This window comes from Monopterus albus, unplaced genomic scaffold (genome assembly GCF_001952655.1).
Source record: "Monopterus albus unplaced genomic scaffold, M_albus_1.0 scaffold126.1, whole genome shotgun sequence".
In the NCBI taxonomy this organism is placed as follows: Eukaryota; Metazoa; Chordata; class Actinopteri; order Synbranchiformes; family Synbranchidae; genus Monopterus; species Monopterus albus.
In genome coordinates, this window is record NW_018128006.1 from 2728503 (window position 1) to 2747516 (window position 19014).

Genomic DNA, 19014 nt, shown 5'->3' on the forward strand with positions numbered 1-19014 from the left:
TTTTTAGTGCCATGCCACAGAATTTTCACATGAGAAATTAAGACTTGTTGTTTATCCTGTTTGACAGTCTTCAGTAAATCACTAAAGGTCTTACACCTGTGAAATCTTAAGCCTTAATTTAAGTCTTAACTTAAAATCTGACCATTAACCAGAAGGAAAAACAGAGGATTTAGGAGACGTGAGAGTAAAAAGGATTCTATACTAGTTGTATTACAAAGGTTTTGGTTACAGGGCTGCTTTGGAAAACTAGTTACTGACAGTGGCAGCTACTTTAGGGTCTCTTAGTGTCATATGTAAATCTATATGCGAATCTTACCGTGGGTCAAAGTCTGCAATGGTCTTCAGGGAATCTGGGCTCCGCAGCAGCTTGTCCAGCAGGCTGACGATGTCTCCGAAACGTGGCCTCTTGGAGCGATCCTGAAGCCAACACTGCAGCATGAGCTGGTAAACAGCTGAGGGGCAGTCCATGGGCGCCGGCAGCCTAAAAGCTTCGTTGATAGCTTTCATCACCTGCAAGCAGTTGATGAGGTGACTAGAGCTGTTAGGAGAATTTGATATTTCTAAAGACATGTTTTAAAATAAGAATGGGAAGTTAGCTTGGGTCTAACAGCAAAATCTCTGTTAACGGTGCAAACTGTAAACTTGATGTTAACACTGGAACTCACCTCATGGTTACTCATGTCCCAGTAAGGCCTTTCACCAAAAGCCATGACTTCCCACATGACAATGCCAAAGCTCCACACATCGCTTGCCGAGGTGAACTTCCTGTATGCGATTGCCTCTGGAGCTGTCCAGCGAATGGGAATCTTACCTCCCTGCTCAAGAAAAATGCTTCAAGTTAAAGACAAAAAAACAATGATAAAGAATCTAAAAATTAATGTTTCTACCACCATGCTACACCTCGCTTTTAGATGACTGAGGTGAATATTTTTGATTAAATCTAACAAGAAGTTCCATATCCACATACACTTGTGGTGTATGTCCCCTCAGGATCATCCTCCAGCACCCGAGACAGGCCAAAGTCTGACACTTTACACTCCAGGGTGTTATTGACCAGGATGTTGCGGGCAGCTAAATCACGGTGAACATAGCTCATTTCCGAGAGGTACTTCATGCCTGCGGCAATGCCATGGAGCATGCCCACCAGCTGGAAGGAGGAAAACTCGCCATCATGGTCCTGAAGGGAGAAAAAAGCAAAACAAAAAGGAAACACAGACATGATAGTACAAAAATATTAAAACAGATTCTATGACACAGAATTTCAGTTTGCCAATATTGTGTATCATCACTGTGTATAATAGTCATATTAGGAAATATTTCCATTAGCAAAAATGGTATATGGTGGACTTACCCTAAGGTACCTGTCCAGTGCTCCATTCTCCACGTATTCAGTCACAATCATGGCATGCTTAACTACACACACATAAAAACAAAACAAATCAGGTGCCTGAAACAGGAAAGAAAATAATGCTAAAAGTTGAAAGAGTATCAATATTCACAGAAATCCTTACATTTGGTGACCACCCCCTCCAGTCGAATAATGTTCTGGTGGGTGAACTGTCCCATGATGGACGCCTCACTCAGAAAATCCTTCCTTTGTTTCTCCGTGTAGCCTGGCTTCAGTGTCTTGATAGCCACCGCCACCTCTTTCCTCCCTGGTACCTTCAGAATACCACGGTACACCTCACCGAACTCCCCTGCAGGAAAACAACATCAATGGGACAATTGATTTTAAAAAGGGATATCAAATGAATGTGGATTTGATTTGCCTTCCTAGGTTTCTAGCTGCAGGGCTTTACTGCGCAACAGCGTGAAAATAAGGACGTTTTGCCTGAGGCTCTCTCACAGAGGTGTGTTCTGGCTGGGTGTTGAGAGAGGCAGTCTATATTGTGTAATTGGTAGCTGGCCTGTGGTGTGGGAGCATGGGAATCAGCTGTCACATGAGGGGGGGGCATGGTCGTGGGAACTGCAGAGGGGGTGTATGCTGTAAAAAGACTGTTGGTTCAAAGGGTACAGGTGGTCGCACTGGAATTAATGAATCTTGTATGAAAGAAAGATGAACTGATATCCCTCCACATACTGCTTCTGTGACACTTTATCTAATTGTTCATATAAACTTAAGCCAAAACACAAAGAACCTGCAGCCAAGAGTTGCCACACAACATAATGTCTCAACTTGTGTTGGGACTCAGCCAGATAGACGTTAATCTCGCTGAATTAACCACTGTCAGTCAGGCTCTTCAGATGTAATAAACACAACAATATGAGCAGCAAATTTAGGGGCTGGAAAAATCTTTCAGCATCCTGCAAGTTAAGCCCCACAGCAAACTGCCTCAGCAGGACCCCCACTCACCAGCTCCGATAACTTTCTGTTTGGTTACGTGGCTGGGGTGGATTTCAGTAGCAAATTTCAGGACAGCTGTGTTAGGGTCCTCATATGTATGTGGATCCACGTAGGTCTTCAGAGGTTTCAATTGCTCTGTGAGAAAAAGAAATAAAATGCTGTACCTTATAAATTAATAAAATAAATAAAAGAGAAAGAGAGATAAATAAGATATTTTTTTCTACCTGAGTTGGAGAAGTAGGTGTCCTCTGGTCCTTGCCTGGTGTGAGAGTTTCTTTTCCTGAGTTAAAAAATGAACCCCATGTGCAAATTATTCTACTTGCAAAAACAAATAACTATATCATCTGTCTGCTTTAATATCATTAGCACATAGCAACCTTTGTAACCAGACATTTCTAGACGTGTTAAAGCTTTCAAAAGATTCAGACACTGGCGCAATGCTTCCATTCAAAGAGAGGCGGCCCTTTGATAAACGCTAATGATAGACTATGTTTGCCAACCTGATTCAGAAACTGAAAGACAGACAAGCAGGCGGGAAGAAGGTGAACAGATGGGTCACAGTCTGCTACAGTACAGGCCCAGGTCACCTTTTCAAAGTCTTGTACAGAAAGAACCAAGCGCCTCTTATCAACAACAATGTACCACTCTGGACCAATTTCCTTTCAAAGGTCCCGGCACTTACTAGAACTAACCATTCAGTGATGACAAGGCACATTCAACACAAATTCTTCTCTAGAGAGTGCTGCAACACAGATAAGGAGAAAGAGAAAGTTGGCTAAAGGAAAAGAGAAAGAGAGGTGAGGAGATTGAATGGAAAGGCCATTTGGAGCCCCCACAAAGAAAGAGCAGAAGAATGAGGGAGGAAACCAGTGAAGGAGGGTGTATTCCAACTGATTCACAGGACAGAGAGACAGAGAGGACACCTGAGGGGAGGCAGTTACTGACCGTCTGCGTAGAAACAGGACCACGGCCACTATGAGCAAAATGGCCACTCCTCCAACTGTTGCACCGAAGATGACTGCCATGTTGCTTTGAGTAAGGCCTTCTGAACAAGTAAAGACACGGATCAGAGAAATCCTGTTCTTGAACAAAGTTAGTAAAACTTTTTATACAGCTGCTCTCTTCTGTACCTCCAGGAGAGGTCTCAAACTGTTCCTCCAGGCTGGAGCCTCCAGGGCTACTATTGCTGCCGAGGGTCTGCACTTTGATCAGGTAGGCTGTGTCCGGGGCCAGATTCTTGATCTGTACAGACGTATTCTCGAGTACGAGCACACTGTAGGTATGCATATTCAAGTTATCATTCTGTCAGACAGAGGAAAGGAGGCCAGAGAGGGAAAAAAAAGTGTTAAGTGTTGATCATGGAGGATACACATTCAGTTTTACCATGGCCAGCACCATGATATCAGTTTCCTTAAAATTTATAGTGATAAGTGCAGAATAAAACTCTTTCAAGTATATTTCAACACACAGAATGACGTACTTTCTTGCGGTAGATAACTTCATAGCGAATGGGATGGGGTTGGACCCGTGGGCGGGGGGATACATCCCAGGAAAGGGACAAGCTGGTGGGGGTCCTCTCCAGCAGTCGCATAGAGGTGATCGTGGGGGGATCTAAGGACAGAGATGAGAAATATATGAGAGAGAGATGTGAAAACCTCAAAAAAAGAATACAGCTGCACTCCACTGATAAAATCTGTGAGCTCAGTGCACTCCTGCAGCACGATTCAACTTGCTGAGTGCCACTGCCTCACAGATAGCATTTGTCATTACTGCAGCACAGATGGTGTCACTCCACTGCCATATACAGCACTCACCTGTGTAGTGCAGCGATGTAGTCAGAGAACTGCTGGATGGCGGTCTATAAGTCCGTGGCATTGCCTGACTAACAAACTGTGACACACCGCTTTGTGCCTCCACTGTGAACGTGTAGTTGAGGTGAGCGTCCAGCTCACTCACTAAAACCCTGGTGTCAGTCAGACCCACACTGGCCGGCTCATATCGGATTTTCTCTCCACAGGGCTGGCACACATTACCCTCACAGCGCTGGCATTCAACACTGTATGTGATGTCAGTTCGACCTCCAGTGTCTTCTGGTGGGTTCCAGTAGAGGATAAGTTTTCCTGCGGAGAGCTGGCTAGTGGTGGCCATGAGGTCTTGTGGGGCAGACGGAGGGCCTGATGTACACAGATTTGGAAAGAGTTTGTTAGACAGAAAAAGGAAAGAGGGGAACCACAGGAAGCAAAATGACATGAAAGCAACAATAGAGTCTAAAATGAGTTAGGTTTTGAATTTTAAGGGATGTCCTCAAAGTCAGGAAACCAGAAATCAAATTCAGAAAAAAAATTGCAACCATAATAATTTAGCTTAAAGCAAGGTTCCCATTAGCTATCAAGAGGACTTGTTACCTGAACAGGGTCCAGCAGGGGGATCATTTGGGGCACGATAGAAACCTTCCATGCAAGGACAAAACAGGGCACCAGAGTCCAGCTTCTGGGTGTTGGCAGGACATGGCTCACACTTGTCACCGGATGCTGCAGCTTTGAAGAAGCCAGGCTGACACTCTGCAAACATTAGAAGACATTTGCAAGTGGAGGTGAACAAGGTCAACAGTGACACCAGGCAACGTCATATGACACAGCACATAACCAGCTCCTCCAGATCAATCAAGCCCCTTTTGAAAGCTCAGTAATGGTGTGAACTTTTCACCTTGTGTGCAAGTCCGCAAGGTTGAGTGGGACGTGTTTTTATGTCAAGGTAAAGGTCAGAAATATGGAAGGAAAAACAGAGGCAAGACTGTGCACAGTGTTGACTACTCATAAAAACATTGTCCATTCCAGCTAAGACACTGCTCATGAGCCCAGCCCTGAAACAAAAATGCAGACTCCCTGCCTAGCCAGTACCACCAACCACATACCCCCCTGCTGTTACTGTCTCTCTCCCAACAAACACAACCAGTCATCCCACATTCCACGAGAGTAAGCATGTCTTCAGTACAATAATACAAAACAAAAGAAAACCAAATCAAAAAAGTGCCAAGAATTAGAAGTGAAGCAGCCTGAATGAAAGGCATCTGTTTGTACTCAGCAGTCAATTAATTCTTATGCCAACTTTTGAAACTGTATCACCTAGATAGGGTGACACCTAATTTTACACATCCAACTTGGAATAAAGAAATGCAGGTAGAGAGTTCAGCTGTGTGTAGCGGTGGTGAAACATGAACTTAATATAGTGTGAAATTTGTCAGAGTGCATGCCATAAAGGAGAATAAAAATGATACGGCACCCAGTTAACTCTGCAAGAGCATTCCAGCGGCTGCTTCTCACATCCTCATGCCTCATACATTCATGCACAGACACACACATTCATGTGTACAATGCACACACACACCAACCCATATATATGCACAAAATACACATACATGTATGCAAAGCACACCCGTGAACACATGGGTAAATCTGACATCAGAAGAGGGATTATGTCTGCTGCCTGTCACCTGTTCCTGTCCTTCTGGTAAGTCAGTTCAGCCACACACACACATACATTTATACAGTGTACATAAGTTTCCTTCCTTTCCTTGAAGAAATTTGCCTTGGAGGTTTAAATAGCTCATGACAGATGTCATAAGATGCTGACAACGCCAGTGAGAGGCAACATGTAGGCCAAAGGGCAACAGAAGATAGAGGAAAGTGAGAGAAGAATAAAAGAATGGAAATAAAGAAGATCATTGCAGGAGACTGATCAGGCAAGGTAGAAAGAGGACATGATAGCCAAGTGAAATGAAGCATGCATAGCAAGAGACAAAAGTCCACACCAGTGACCAGGAAGAAGCAAAGAAAGGCAGACAGGCAATGTAAACACCAGAGTCCAAAAGAGGTGAGCTGTAAAGCAGAGCCAAGGACAAAGAGAATATCAGATTCACTCAGAGATACTGTCTCTGTCTATGGCGACCTTTCACTGTGGTTCAGCTGAATGAAATGCATTTGGAAGCCACAAGTGACCACACACACACACACACACACACAACAGGTCTGCACATGGGTCCCACTCCATTTAAGTCATAAAGGGGATTTACTCGACTGACCACGATGCTCACTTTGACTCGGTTCTGCCTTTTCCTATCACTGTGGTTCACCGAGTTGTGGAGGTGCTGTGAAGTGGTGTGTATTAAGTAAAGAGCATGACAGCAATGATACAAAGAACCATACTCAGCATGAGCAGAATTTATAAGTTTGTCCAATAGGCCTGCATGTCACTTGACTCAATCCTCCTCTCAAAACAGCATCTCTTCTCTGACCAGCTGTTTCACTAACAGCTACTGCTACTCATTAACACGAACAAGGCCGAGGACAGGACAGGCAGAAGAGAGGTGGTATGGAGGAACAAAAGGTTCATGAAAGGAAGAGAGAAATACTGTATCCTGCTGAGGACTGAAGCAAAAAAGAGGAGAAAGAAAAAAGACAGACCAGGTTGAACTCTTCCATTGAGAAGGCGGAACAGCTGCTGCCTCAAACCCCAATTCATACCCCTACCTCTCCTCCTCATAATCCCCAAATTCCTTCCTCCGCTCCTTTCTCTCCTCCCAAACCTCACTAAAAAGCCTCCCAGCTAACCCATTAACATTGCTATTCACCACTGACCAGCAGGCAAGTAGAATGCCATGCCATTCAAGTGCTGAAAGAAAAAAACATACAAACACACACATACACACAAGCACTGCAGATGGGAGTAGTTGAAATGCCACATGGCGATTGAATAGAGAAGGACTAGCCTCTTTTTTGGCGCTACAGTGCCAAAAAGAGGCATCACTATGCATCGTGGTCAGGCCTGTGGAGATGATGGGCTTATACTGGGAGCCATGTCTGTAATCAAGATGCATTCCAGTGCACACCACCCAATAGGCTTGTAGCAGCTTGTAGCACAGTGCCCTCACTGCTGCTTCAGCTTCAACCCTGTTCTCTATTTTAAAGGTAAATGCATTTGTGTATTTTGAACATTATGAGTCACACTGACAGTAAATGAAACTAAATGACTCTCTGCTGAGGCATTTAACAAAGAGGATTCCTCAACACAAGAGCAGAGTCCAGTGAAAGGAAACTTCCTGCTTGGGGAAGGTGGAGCGGGGACTTTGGATTGTTGCTGGGCACAAGAGGAAGCAGGAAGTGTGAGGCTGATGCAGCCTTCCTTCCTAAAGCAGCCAATCAAAGCATGAAAACACAGGGGAGCATGATCAAGAGAAGAACCAGTGCTGAGACTACCAGTCTTGAGACAGAATAATAAACAAAAAGGAAGCCAAAGCATGTTGACCCGACATGAACGCGGGCACTAGACCCAAGGGAGGGGCTCCTGAAATGAGCACTTTCCCTCTCATAAACAAGTCTCTCAGCCTCTTTGAGTCGAAACATCTGACAAACTTAGACCAGCCACTTTTTCCCTTCCTATTGCTGCAAAGCACGAAACTGTTTGCCATTTGAGAGGCCTCATGCACCTCGAGTGGCTCTGTGTTTGTTTATTGAGAGTGAGTGCAGGGGCCTGTTACATTATGGGAGCCCGAGTGGCTCTGGCCCCAGGGGCCCCCTGATTTGTCGGCAGAATTTTAGATGGATGAGATGGTGACAGTGATGAATGGCTGGTTGGATAGATGGATGACTGGGTAAAATCGTGGCTTGACAACAGAAATCACCCTCAGGACTGGAGGAATAAGTGGTAGGGGGCCCCCCACAATCGAGTCCGGTGCTGGGCTTTTAAAAGGCGGAAAGGTCATGTCTGCCTCAGGGTAGTTGTGAGTTAAACTGTGCATGGCTTACATGGAGTCAGTGGCCAAGTAAAACAAACACATGCTCATGAGGAGGAGGAGAAGGGAAAAAGAGTTGCAGCCACCACCAGTGGCTTGACATGAGGAGGAGGTTAAATTCAGACTTATGGCCAGTGAACAAAAATAAAGCATCTTGGAAAAAGAAATCTATATGAAATAAATACATGCCTAGATCTTTATCAGCTCTCCAAATTTATCTGGAGGCAAGAGAGTCTTTGCTTTGTTTGTACCCTCATCCCATCCCCCACACCCCTATTTTCATTCCTGAGTTGGTCAGACCCATAATTGCAATATGTCATGTCATTTTGTTTGTATGCAGGGTGACAACATGTCATTAGCATTCTGGGGGAGTCAGGCTTTGGTGGAACAATGAGGGTCTCTGATGGGGGAGGTGAGCCAGTAACATGAACCAGGGGTCACTGAGGTATGGTGGGGTGGGGGGAGCAGGGGGGAGTAGACATCTGTTTTACAATTGCATGCAGGCTTTCATCTGAGGTTGTTAACAAACACAATAAATTCCCGGATCCCCTTTCTCACTCCCTCTGCCTACTCAGGATCACAGGAGGAGGGATACAGGGACTGAAAAGCAGGGTCAAGTAGGCACAAAACATGCTCAACATGTTCTAAAGTAATGTAGAAACCAATCCCATCTGATGTGAAAGGCACAGACAGCTTCTAGAGGCCACAGTCGTAGTCATTTGGCCACGTTTTTCCATGTTACTGGTCAAATCCAGACAGCCTGGTGGCAAACACAACACCATTTTACTACACCAAGCCAACAGGTCACCCACTGGATGCTTCCAGGTTAGGAGAAAGAGCCAAAATGAGACCAAATGCACCAATAAACAAAATGAGTTTTCAAGCAGGACAACATAATTGAGAGTAGCTGAGTGAGGCCACTCCGCATGGAGCAACAATAGAAAGCCCTGAGCCAACAAGTCGGGGAGTCACAGAGGGATTAGGTGACCTCCGGTTTCCGCTGTGGGCTCGTCCTGTTAGCAGTGAAGGGTGGGTGGGTGAGTGACTAACTGATATGGTGGAAGGAAAGTGCTGACCTTACACACCAGCAGTACAATACAATGTGCTTCACATTGCTCCGGAGTCCCCCACAACAACACACATGCTGATACATAAGCCTCTACTACACTCAGGCATGCCACCAAGAGGAAATATGTCCCAACATCCCCATCACAACAACACACACACACTAAACAACCAAAAAATGATGAGGCTCAGTTGTTTGAGTAATGGCAGACATTTAGAAACTAAATGAGAAGACGGCATTTAAACTCAATAAACTGGTTAATAAAAATAAACAAACTAAGCTACATTTGCTTAAAATAAAAATCTACTAAATCTAAAATATTTACCTTTTATATTTACAATATATCAAATGACTAGCTATGTGAAAAGTGTCTGTTGTAGTGATATCCCCAAAATGAAATAGCCAGTGCCAACTTTTGAAACTGTATCACCCAGATAAGATGACACCTAATTTTCTCCCAGGTCTGGATCAGCCTTTGGTGAGCCAGCCTCGACTGAGGGTGTCTTGTGATAAAAGGCAGAAACACCCAGGAACGTCAGGGTAACTGATGATGTGTTGCAGTGGTGGCTCTTATTGGTCACCTACAATCAACAAGTCCACTCAGAGAGGGAGTGAATCACATGTAGTGCTGAAACTTCAGGGACTGTAATAGCTAGTCCTAATAACAAATCTTCTCAACTCTACAGAACTGTTTACCTCTTTTTCTCAATTCAGTTTTCTTTGCTTTCATGAAAACTTAGCAGTTAGCCGGATAGCCAGTGCTAACAACTACAGAGCTGGAGATCGAGATTTTTTTTCTGGAGTCGGTGAAGGCCACACCAATGCTGGAAAATGAGGGAATATTGGACTTGGGTTCTGGTTGTCTTGGGTCTTCTATATCAGTATCACTGTATCAGTTTTGTAAGGCTTTAAATGTGATGCTGTGCTGTCAAGTAGCCAAAAATAAATAAATGTAGCCTTAAACATGTCTGCCAGTTCACTGTCCGCATCACACTTTTTTCTGTCATTTACACTATGAGCAAACAAGAAAACCATGTATGGATTCAAGCTGACATATTAATCTTGACTATAGACAATCTAGCAAAATGAGTATGTTATTTGCTTCAGTACAAAGTGCATTCAAAGATTACATATCTTATATAATAGTTGATACCCAGTGGTTTGTTGCTACACATTGATTCCTCAAAGGCTCAGCCATCACACTAATCACATATTTTAAACCACAACCGTATGATTTACTCCACTCCATATTAAGGGAGTCATATAAGGGCTACCAAATCTAATCTTTACAGTACCTTTGCTGCCAGCTTCCTCGCACTAATTGTCAGTATTTTGTTAACTACAAACGTGGCCCAACATAGCAGTGCATGACACCACTTGAAAAGTGCCTTCAGAGTCCCTGCATTATCTAATCAGCTCCCTCAAGTTCAGCCGGCGAAGCAGACGTTACCTTGGCATGAGATCTGAGGAATCCACAGAATCAAAGTAGTGGCTTCTGAGAACAAAGTAAGCAAATGCGAGGTTATATCCAGCCTGTGCATCTAAATGAGTAGTGCTGTCCAATAATTTGCAAGTTTTTTTTACTGGTGACTTAGAGCTTTGTTATTTCTGAGTCAAGCAACAAGGATCATAGGGAAATTCAGTAGAGTAGAAATTTTCCAGGTGGGGATTATCCTGCAGGAGTGAGATGATTCCATTATGTGAAATCCACTGTAAGATAACCAAGTCAAATCCCTAAAATCCTGAGGTGTGGTGCTATGCTCATGTCTCTTTGTATCCTCCCTGTCAAAGTAGCTGAAATTGCACAAGACCTTCATCTAAAAAGGTTCGAGCTGATTATGATGAAGCAGGTACAAGACGATTTAAAGACTGCTATGAAACACTCAATCTCTCATTTTTGTTGGACTTTATCAAGAGAACAATCCAAATCTTAACTTCCACCATAAAATTCAGCAACAAAAACGCTGACATCTGAAGTTTACATGTTACCTTCGCTAAATGTTTGTGCTTTGACCACTATGTGAACAAACCCTGTTGTTTCTCTGTATTCCTCCATTAAAATCTCTCTGATTGGCATTGTTCAATCTTAGCCTCTATTTATTTTTACAAGTCAGCCACAGAGATATGTATTTATCAGAGAAGTTAACTGTACACAGTCTAAACAGTTCCATCAGGGCCATGTGAAACGGGATGTTTAAACTCTATTGGTGTCATATTCATGACCTGCGCCAAAAATCCAGCCAAAAATAACAGTCGCTCTGTAATTTCACAGGCAACAAGAACACAACACACGAGGGAAAAACTTTTGTTTTTTCTGCTAGTTTGTTTTACCAGTTGGGATAACAGCGTTTGTGTCTTGAGTAAATTGCAATAAGGGCTTTAAAACAGTCATGGGAATTAGAGTTGAGATAAGAAACTATAAAATAAATACAAGACAAGAGGCAGAAAATCGAGGCTAAAATAGAAGAACTCTTCAGGGACATGGAGGATGCGGGGCGAGAGGTAGAGGACAACAAATGGGATTTCACAAAGGCAAAAAAGCAGGCAGAACCAGTAGTTACTTCACTTAAAAAGCACAAACACACCCAAGTCAATTACTACCCATACAAATCATTCACCACAGCGCACAGTCACAACTACAACTTAGTCACCGACTGTTTGTTACGTCAGCTGAGGATGAGTTTGGAGACATGGACAGAATGGAAAGGAGGGGGAGACAGAAAATAGTTTACTGGAACCTTTTTGGCGAGAGGAATAATAATTTACTGGAACATGGTGGACAGTTGTTCCACCAAGATGCGATTTTCTCCAAGACGCCAAAGCCGCCCTCAGCGGTCCACATATTCCACGCTGTGTGTCCCTTTACAAATACGGCCTTAATGTGTGATTAAGCCATATTAGTTGAGGCTTTAGAGCAGCTGAGGTGGTGTGGACCTGTACAATTAAAGACAATCCTGAGGCAGCCAGGGCAGCCTGTGGTCCTTTGTGGGGTGACACATAGTACGCTGTTATATTGTGTCAGAGAGAATTATAGGTAAGGAAGGGCGTGATGGGCAGTGGAGAAAACTGTCAGTGTCAACAGTGAGTCACAAGTTGCAACTTGCAGAGCGGCTGTCGGTGTTAAAAGTCAACCACTTAATTAGTGGGGAAAGGTTAGGATTTTTTTCCTGAATTTAAAAAAGGATGTTTGTAGTTCCACAAAGAAGACTAGGAGTATGGCATACTGATCTAAAGCAAGTGCCAAATGCAACACAAAGTGACGCAGTGGAAACTGCATCCACCGTGTTGTCCCAGCACTGTGCTGAAGTACAATTTTATGCTGCTTTGTACTCCTACTGTGCTACTTTACAGTGAATATTGTACTTTATTTACTATAATTAATACAGTTACAGTAGAGATTAAGGGTTTTCATTCAAAATTCATCTTCCATTAAATTACCAACATACAAATATCTCCACTTCAAGCAGCTATGACATTAAAATGCTGCTTATATTGTACATTTATATATACGTGTGTGTGTAAAAGATTCAGATAGGAGCCATTCTGCACAATTTTAGTTTTGATATTTAAAATAGAATTTACTGATATGTCAGTACCTTCACTAAGGGAAAATTTCAATGAGTATTTTTACATTGGCTTAGGTAAAAGATTTCAGGACTTCTTCCACCTGAGAAGGAGTGTTAAAAATCATCACATGTCATTAGATTTATAGTGCTGCATAAGCTGGTAAAGCACTAGAGAAGGAAGCTGGGCATACAGATAACAAAAACAGTATAAACAAAGTAATTAATACCAATGGAAAAAACATCAAGTCCTCATCAATCTTGTGAAGACTGTGTTAATAAACACAAAGATCAGCTTTCAAGATATTTACTCCATTTCTGATTCTTATGTGTTTTAAAAGCCCTTTCTGTGCCTCCCTATGGCTGATATGATTTACAGCCAGTTCATAAAAGCTTACATTTGTTGCTCTAAATGCACTGTTAGGTCTCTGCAGCAGAGAAAGTGATGGGTTTAATCTCTAGAGATTGTTTTTCCAAAAGAAGGACTCTGTAGTTAGTGTGAACAATGACAGCTGACAGAGAAAAAGCACCACCTACAGAAACTTTCCAGAAAACCTAAAGAAAAAAGATCCCAGGAGCAGTTTGAGGGACGTGTGATCTCTAAGCTCACGGCTGTGCTGATGAAGAGATGGAGACAAAAGCCAGATAAAGTCAAACTTCTACTTTAACAGGTCTCATGAGGCCAAACTGCCATAAAACTGAGCAATCACTTGGCTGAACATGGAAACTTTTGACCCAAGTAAGAAAAAACACCACAAGTGAAGTTTTGAGGTTTCTCCCTGACCAGCATGCGGTACAGGAAAGACGTTGGATGAATGATTAACTGAGTGTCTGGATGAGATTCCACTTAAAGCCCTTTGAATCATTCATCTTGGCCCTGCACCTCAGCCCTGTGATTCATTTCTACCTTCATCTGCAACTGCCCTTGTCTGTCTCTGACCTTTCATTTGACTTCATCTCTATAGTTTTTTTTTTTAATAGTAATTTTAATGTGAGGGCCTGGAGCCACTCTTCCCTCTCTGGGAATTCCACAGGTCTGGAGTCATGCTGGGAGGCTCCTCCTCGGCAAACTGATCAGTATGTACCAACCAAGGGGGAGAGGCAGCGGTGGTGGAGGTGGGCTCCTCCGACCTTGCGGCGAAACACAGCGCTTCATTGTTCTCATACTTTTATGTCCCATCCCTCACCCCTGTCCGCTTTCAAAATCACACCCTTCCACTAAACACAACCTCTTCATCACTTCTGTATGAATTTTGTCTCATTCCTTTCTGCCTTTCCTCCTCCTTCTCCCTACGTCTTACCTGGCATTTTCACGCAGCTAAAAATGATGTACTGAAAGAAAACTTCACCACTTTTATCAGCCTGTTGCCAATGGGAGGGAAACTAAGTGAGAAAGAAAACCTATTAAAATGCAGGCTGCACGTAGATTTACAACTGTAGTCCGAGGTGTGTGTTCCAGAGTGTGACTAAAGGTTATTCACACCTGTAAGTGTGTTCCAGGTCATGCATGTGTGCATATAAAAATGAGAGTGGCAAAAAAAGGAGAGAAGGCAGCAGAGGAGGAGGATTGCTTTGGGCCGACAGGAGTCTGTAGGTGTTCTGTCATGAAACAGAGCTCAGCAGGCCCAGGCTGGCATGCCTGTGTTGTGTGTTCACATACACTGTTGGAGTCGCACAGGACACCCCAAAGCTGAGGCTCAGCAAATTCATGAAAGCAGAGGGGTAAGAGGAAGAGATGGATGCAGAGACATGCAGAGGAGGGCCTCTGCTTGAAATGAACAAAGACAGAGGGGATCAGAAGCTTCCTCCTGCCACCTCTCCTCTCCCCCACACCCGCCTCGAAGATGCTAATCCATCAGTGTACAGTAAAACTCCCGGCTTCTTTGATTGCTTTCAGTCACTCTGTCAGCCCTTCTCACAACAATAAAAGCCTTCTTTGAAAGACATAAAACTCAACTGCACTGTAATTACAAAGTCAAAGGACAGGATTATTGTTGGACTACATAGCTGAGCCATATCAAGATAAGAGAACAGATGATAATGAAAGAGCAGGAAATCACCTGATGCAGTACTCTGCAAGTTACATAAGTAATATGAAAGGTGAAATGTTTAAGCACAGCTTTAACATCCATTAAATAACCTCTTAAATATGTGGTTTTAAAATCATTCATGAAGAAGATTTGTACCTATTATTGTGCTACAAATTGAGCTTTAAAGAAGATTTTAGATTTCAGATCTAAAATTAAATGAACTGGGTAATTTTGGTTCTTAAACCAGTAAGAACAAATAAATAGGGGCTCAGAACTTTTTTTAGTGGCCAACTTGAACCTTTGACACAAAAACTATAACAGTTTTTACATTTGTACAAACATTTCTGTAGAACTAAATATTCTAGAATCATAGCTGGAACTCAAAAGCACATTTCCTTAATTTTGCAGGTCTTGGTTCAAGGTCAGGGACGATGCCGGGACATGTACAAGTCGGCCCGAGCATTCTTTCCATTGCGGAGGAGTTATGTTAGCCCAGGGGAGAATTCCAATCAACAATGATAATAACAGACTGCAATTCAGGCTTTTTTTCCCCACAATCTATAGCAATTAAAATAAAGATAAATGGTGACTAATGCTAATTTGTTTCTTTATGAGCCACACTTTCATGAGAACTGCACTGTGTGTTTACATCAAGGCTGGATGAAGTGCCAGTGGCAGCAAGACCTTTACAAGTACCAGAGATGCATGGTCACCCACGCAATGCTGAAGTTAACTTCCAACTCACAGCTTCCGATTCAGCATTTAAGGGGAAACTTAAAGTAAACTTAAAACACAGAGTAACCTATTCTCTATGCAGTGCAGCTCTTATTCTGTCAGATTTCTGAAACCTTTATTCTTTAAAATCAAAGCACTAACTCAACATAAAAAACCACCATACTAAAGAGTCTTTAGTTTCTCTGGGATAATCCAGTCCAGATTTGACATTGTTACATGTAATGGTGTTTGATCTAGACCTTTTACAATGTGGCCTATATGGAAAATATATATGTGCGTTTTCACAAAACGGAATAAACATTTCACAAGCCTGACACTCAGTTTTAAACTATTAGTGGGGCCTACTTCTTAATTATGTCCAGGTTTGATAAGTATAAATGTATGGTTTTTAAGATATACCTGTTCTATTGTTATCTAGATGGGAAGAAAAAAAAGCCATTCTTTTGCACTAATTTAAAAAAAAGGTTTCACAAGTATAAAAGTAGGTTCCAAACAGCATTAAGGCTTTAATGCTAAACACCATAACCCAAAAGGTAGTAGTAAAATAAACAGATAATAGGTTTTGCTGTATTTTAACTTTAGTTTTCCTTAACTTTCCCTTTAATTGCCAAACTCAAACACTTACCTTGACATGCATCTTCAACATCTTCATAGCCTGGTTTGCACTGGCACTGTCCAACTGGCACCACCCACTCCCCATCCACAGTGCAGTAAATACGAGGCAACTCCTCACTCATGGCGTTATCCACACACACCCCACTCACTTCCCTAAGAGCCTGGTTTTCACCTCCAGCCACAGTCTCAGGGAACGATGCAAGGCTCTTCACTGTGGCTGGACAAGTTTTGTAGTAGACCCTGACGGAGAGAAGAGCAACACAGGCTCCGATATCTTGAAAGGCCAAGTAGAAGCCTTTTCTAGAAAGGTTTTCCACCACTCGTGTCTCTGTGTTGATGCGCACATTATTTATGATGGTAATCTCATCAGGAGCTATGGTTGCCACTTTCTTAAACTGGCCCTTGCGGAAGGTAGTCCCGACATCTGCATCTGACTCCGTTGTGAAGAGGTTGAAAGTTTCTTTGCAGGTCAGTGAGGCAGAACCAAAAGAGTTGCAATCACGTACAATAAACTGGATTTCAACAAAAACCCGTGAAGCTGATGGACGCCGCTGGATGAAGGTCGTACGCAGCCAGTTGTCCTGCTCACGTTCCCCAACATTACAGACAGAATAGGTATATAACTGAGAACCATTCAGGGTCTTCTGGGCAACCTCCCACTGAAACAAAAACACACAAAACAACAAGGTTAGAGGTACTAACACTGACCCCTGGGGAGCCCCATGCCGGGCTGAACCAAAGCTATAGCAGAGGCAAGGATAAAAGGTGGTTATACACATTGCTAATTATTCCACCTGCATACTTTAGCAATCCCTCAATGCAATAACATACATCTGTAACATGGAGAACTGCCCTTTATAGCATGCAACACAACAAACCTCAAGGACTCTGTGAGAAAGCATAACTAAGATTGAAAAGATACCCAATTATTTTCAATTCATTCTTTCATGAGCCATTGTTATGGCTGGCATCTTCCCCAAATAGTATTACTGCTTGCATATTAACTGCTGCCACAAATATTTTTGAAAAAGCGACAGGATACTTTAACATAAGCTTGGTTCTTGATGAACAACTGGCACCTACAAGGGCAGGATTTAAGGTTTGGTCTCTGTATGTAGCTACTGTGCTTTGTTGGCTGAGTGTGTGTGTGGCTCTGCATATAAACCTGATGTACAACAGCAGACCTAACACGTCCATTAAACAGCTGAAAACATTTTTATTATGTGCCTTTATGACTTATAAGACTTGGTAGTTACATTAGAAAATATACACACCAAAATGTTTCCAACAAACCTTAATGAATATAACAATACCTGATCATTATTAGTGCAGAAAATGAAACACATTTTTAAGAAATGAAACCTCCTTGAGATGTTGGTGAGTCACTGTGAACAGCATGCCTGCACATGTACTTGAGTCATCAGCACAGAAAATGAGACCTGTGAATTTCTGTGAGCCTGGCTGGTCAGTTACATTTAAAGTGCAATATGAAAGAAGGCACACATGCCTCCTGTGTACTGTGTACTGTCAAAGAGATATCCACATGCTGCAAACTTTAAAATTTAATTGCTCGCTAACATACAATTGTGAGGCTGAAGCCTTGAAACCACAAGTATTCCCAGTTCGGCACTAGCAGCTACTGTCTGCCCAAGACTCACTGTAGCCCAGACATGTTCTGCAGGCAACTCCTTATTGGATCTAAAGGCTCCTTCTCAAATCCATACCCAAGCAAAAAGGCTCTAGCTGCCAGATTTGATAGAAACCTGACATGTATACACAAGGCCTAGTGAACAGCTAACCACACAAGTCAAACAGCCAAATATTTCACAGCAGCAGATCTCAGTTCAGCCAGGCCATTCTCTCCATGTAGATTTATCCTAAGGCAGATTCCAGAAGAAAACGTGGGACCCCGAGGAGGAACGGGAGCGTTACTCACCCCAACCTTGTTTCCCTGGTCTGAGGTCCATGTCAACCAGCCCAGTTCACCTCCCGCTGCCCTCATGTCCAAAATAACCTCTGTGAAGACATGAGAACAGTCAGTACACAAGAAAGAGCCTTTAAACTCATTAGAAAAAAGTTAAGCCTTTACTAAATTAAAACCATATTTCTCAAAAACACAGGATACAGCCTATACAGCCTTATTATTAGTTAGAAATACGCTCAACTTGGTTAGGATTATGTGCGAATCAAATAAATAAATGCGAATCTAAATAAATAAAGTAAAAACAAAAGTAACTCTGTATATTGAAGACCAATACAAAAGACAAGAAAGACTACAGCGTGATCCAGAACTTAAAAAAAAATGTGTTTAACTCAACAAACTTTCTCCAGAATTCACCTGCATTTGTTACGAAGCTGAACAGAGCAGGCGAGCAGCCCACACGCTCCGCGCATTTGATAAAACAGCTTTATAACCTCAACGAGAAACATGTTACACTGGTAAAGTATTTGCCTACAATAAGACTATGAGATGCTACACGGCTGTCACGATAGTATGAAATTATGTCTACTGGTTTTACAGATTTCCTAAAGGTGTTTCCCCGTATGGCTGTGCGCTTCACTTCAGTAAACTTTAAAAGGTTCAAAAAGTTTAAGGTAACCAACTTTTAGAAAGTTTTTTTAAAACAGACACTCACCTTCTTTAGTTTGCAATGTAGGCCTAATTAATATGCTGTTAATGAGTGCATATGAATATAATAAAGATCTGAAAGCAGCAAAGAAATCCATTTGGCAAACTTTTCGCCTCCACTCCCGGGCTTGGCTGCGCCTCTGAGACTCGGAGGTGAGCGTTGCTCTCTGCAGCTCATTCACAAACGAGCCAGCACGTCACCGACTCCGCCTGCTGGAATGCGCGTGTGTGGGTGTGTGGT

At 42.7% G+C, this 19014-nt stretch overlaps 1 protein-coding gene across 2 annotated transcripts in view; it reads right to left on the minus strand.

Annotated features, from left to right (window-relative positions):
• epha2b (eph receptor A2 b) overlaps nt 1-19014 on the minus strand; it is a 21788-nt gene extending 2774 nt beyond the window's left edge. The window contains exons 1-15 of one of the 2 annotated variants that reach the window (XM_020612624.1): nt 18781-19014; nt 18081-18160; nt 16155-16803; nt 4750-4905; nt 4159-4518; nt 3825-3955; nt 3475-3646; nt 3290-3386; nt 2569-2624; nt 2354-2479; nt 1512-1697; nt 1352-1413; nt 968-1177; nt 666-815; nt 317-510 (exon numbers count right to left, since the gene is read on the minus strand). In XM_020612624.1, the coding sequence (XP_020468280.1) occupies nt 317-510; nt 666-815; nt 968-1177; nt 1352-1413; nt 1512-1697; nt 2354-2479; nt 2569-2624; nt 3290-3386; nt 3475-3646; nt 3825-3955; nt 4159-4518; nt 4750-4905; nt 16155-16803; nt 18081-18160; nt 18781-18871 (2720 nt within the window). In that variant the 5' untranslated portion in view covers nt 18872-19014. Of the gene's footprint in view, nt 1-316; nt 511-665; nt 816-967; nt 1178-1351; nt 1414-1511; nt 1698-2353; nt 2480-2568; nt 2625-3289; nt 3390-3474; nt 3647-3824; nt 3956-4158; nt 4519-4749; nt 4906-16154; nt 16804-18080; nt 18161-18780 lie in introns of both variants that reach the window. The other variant, XM_020612622.1, reaches the window with a different exon arrangement.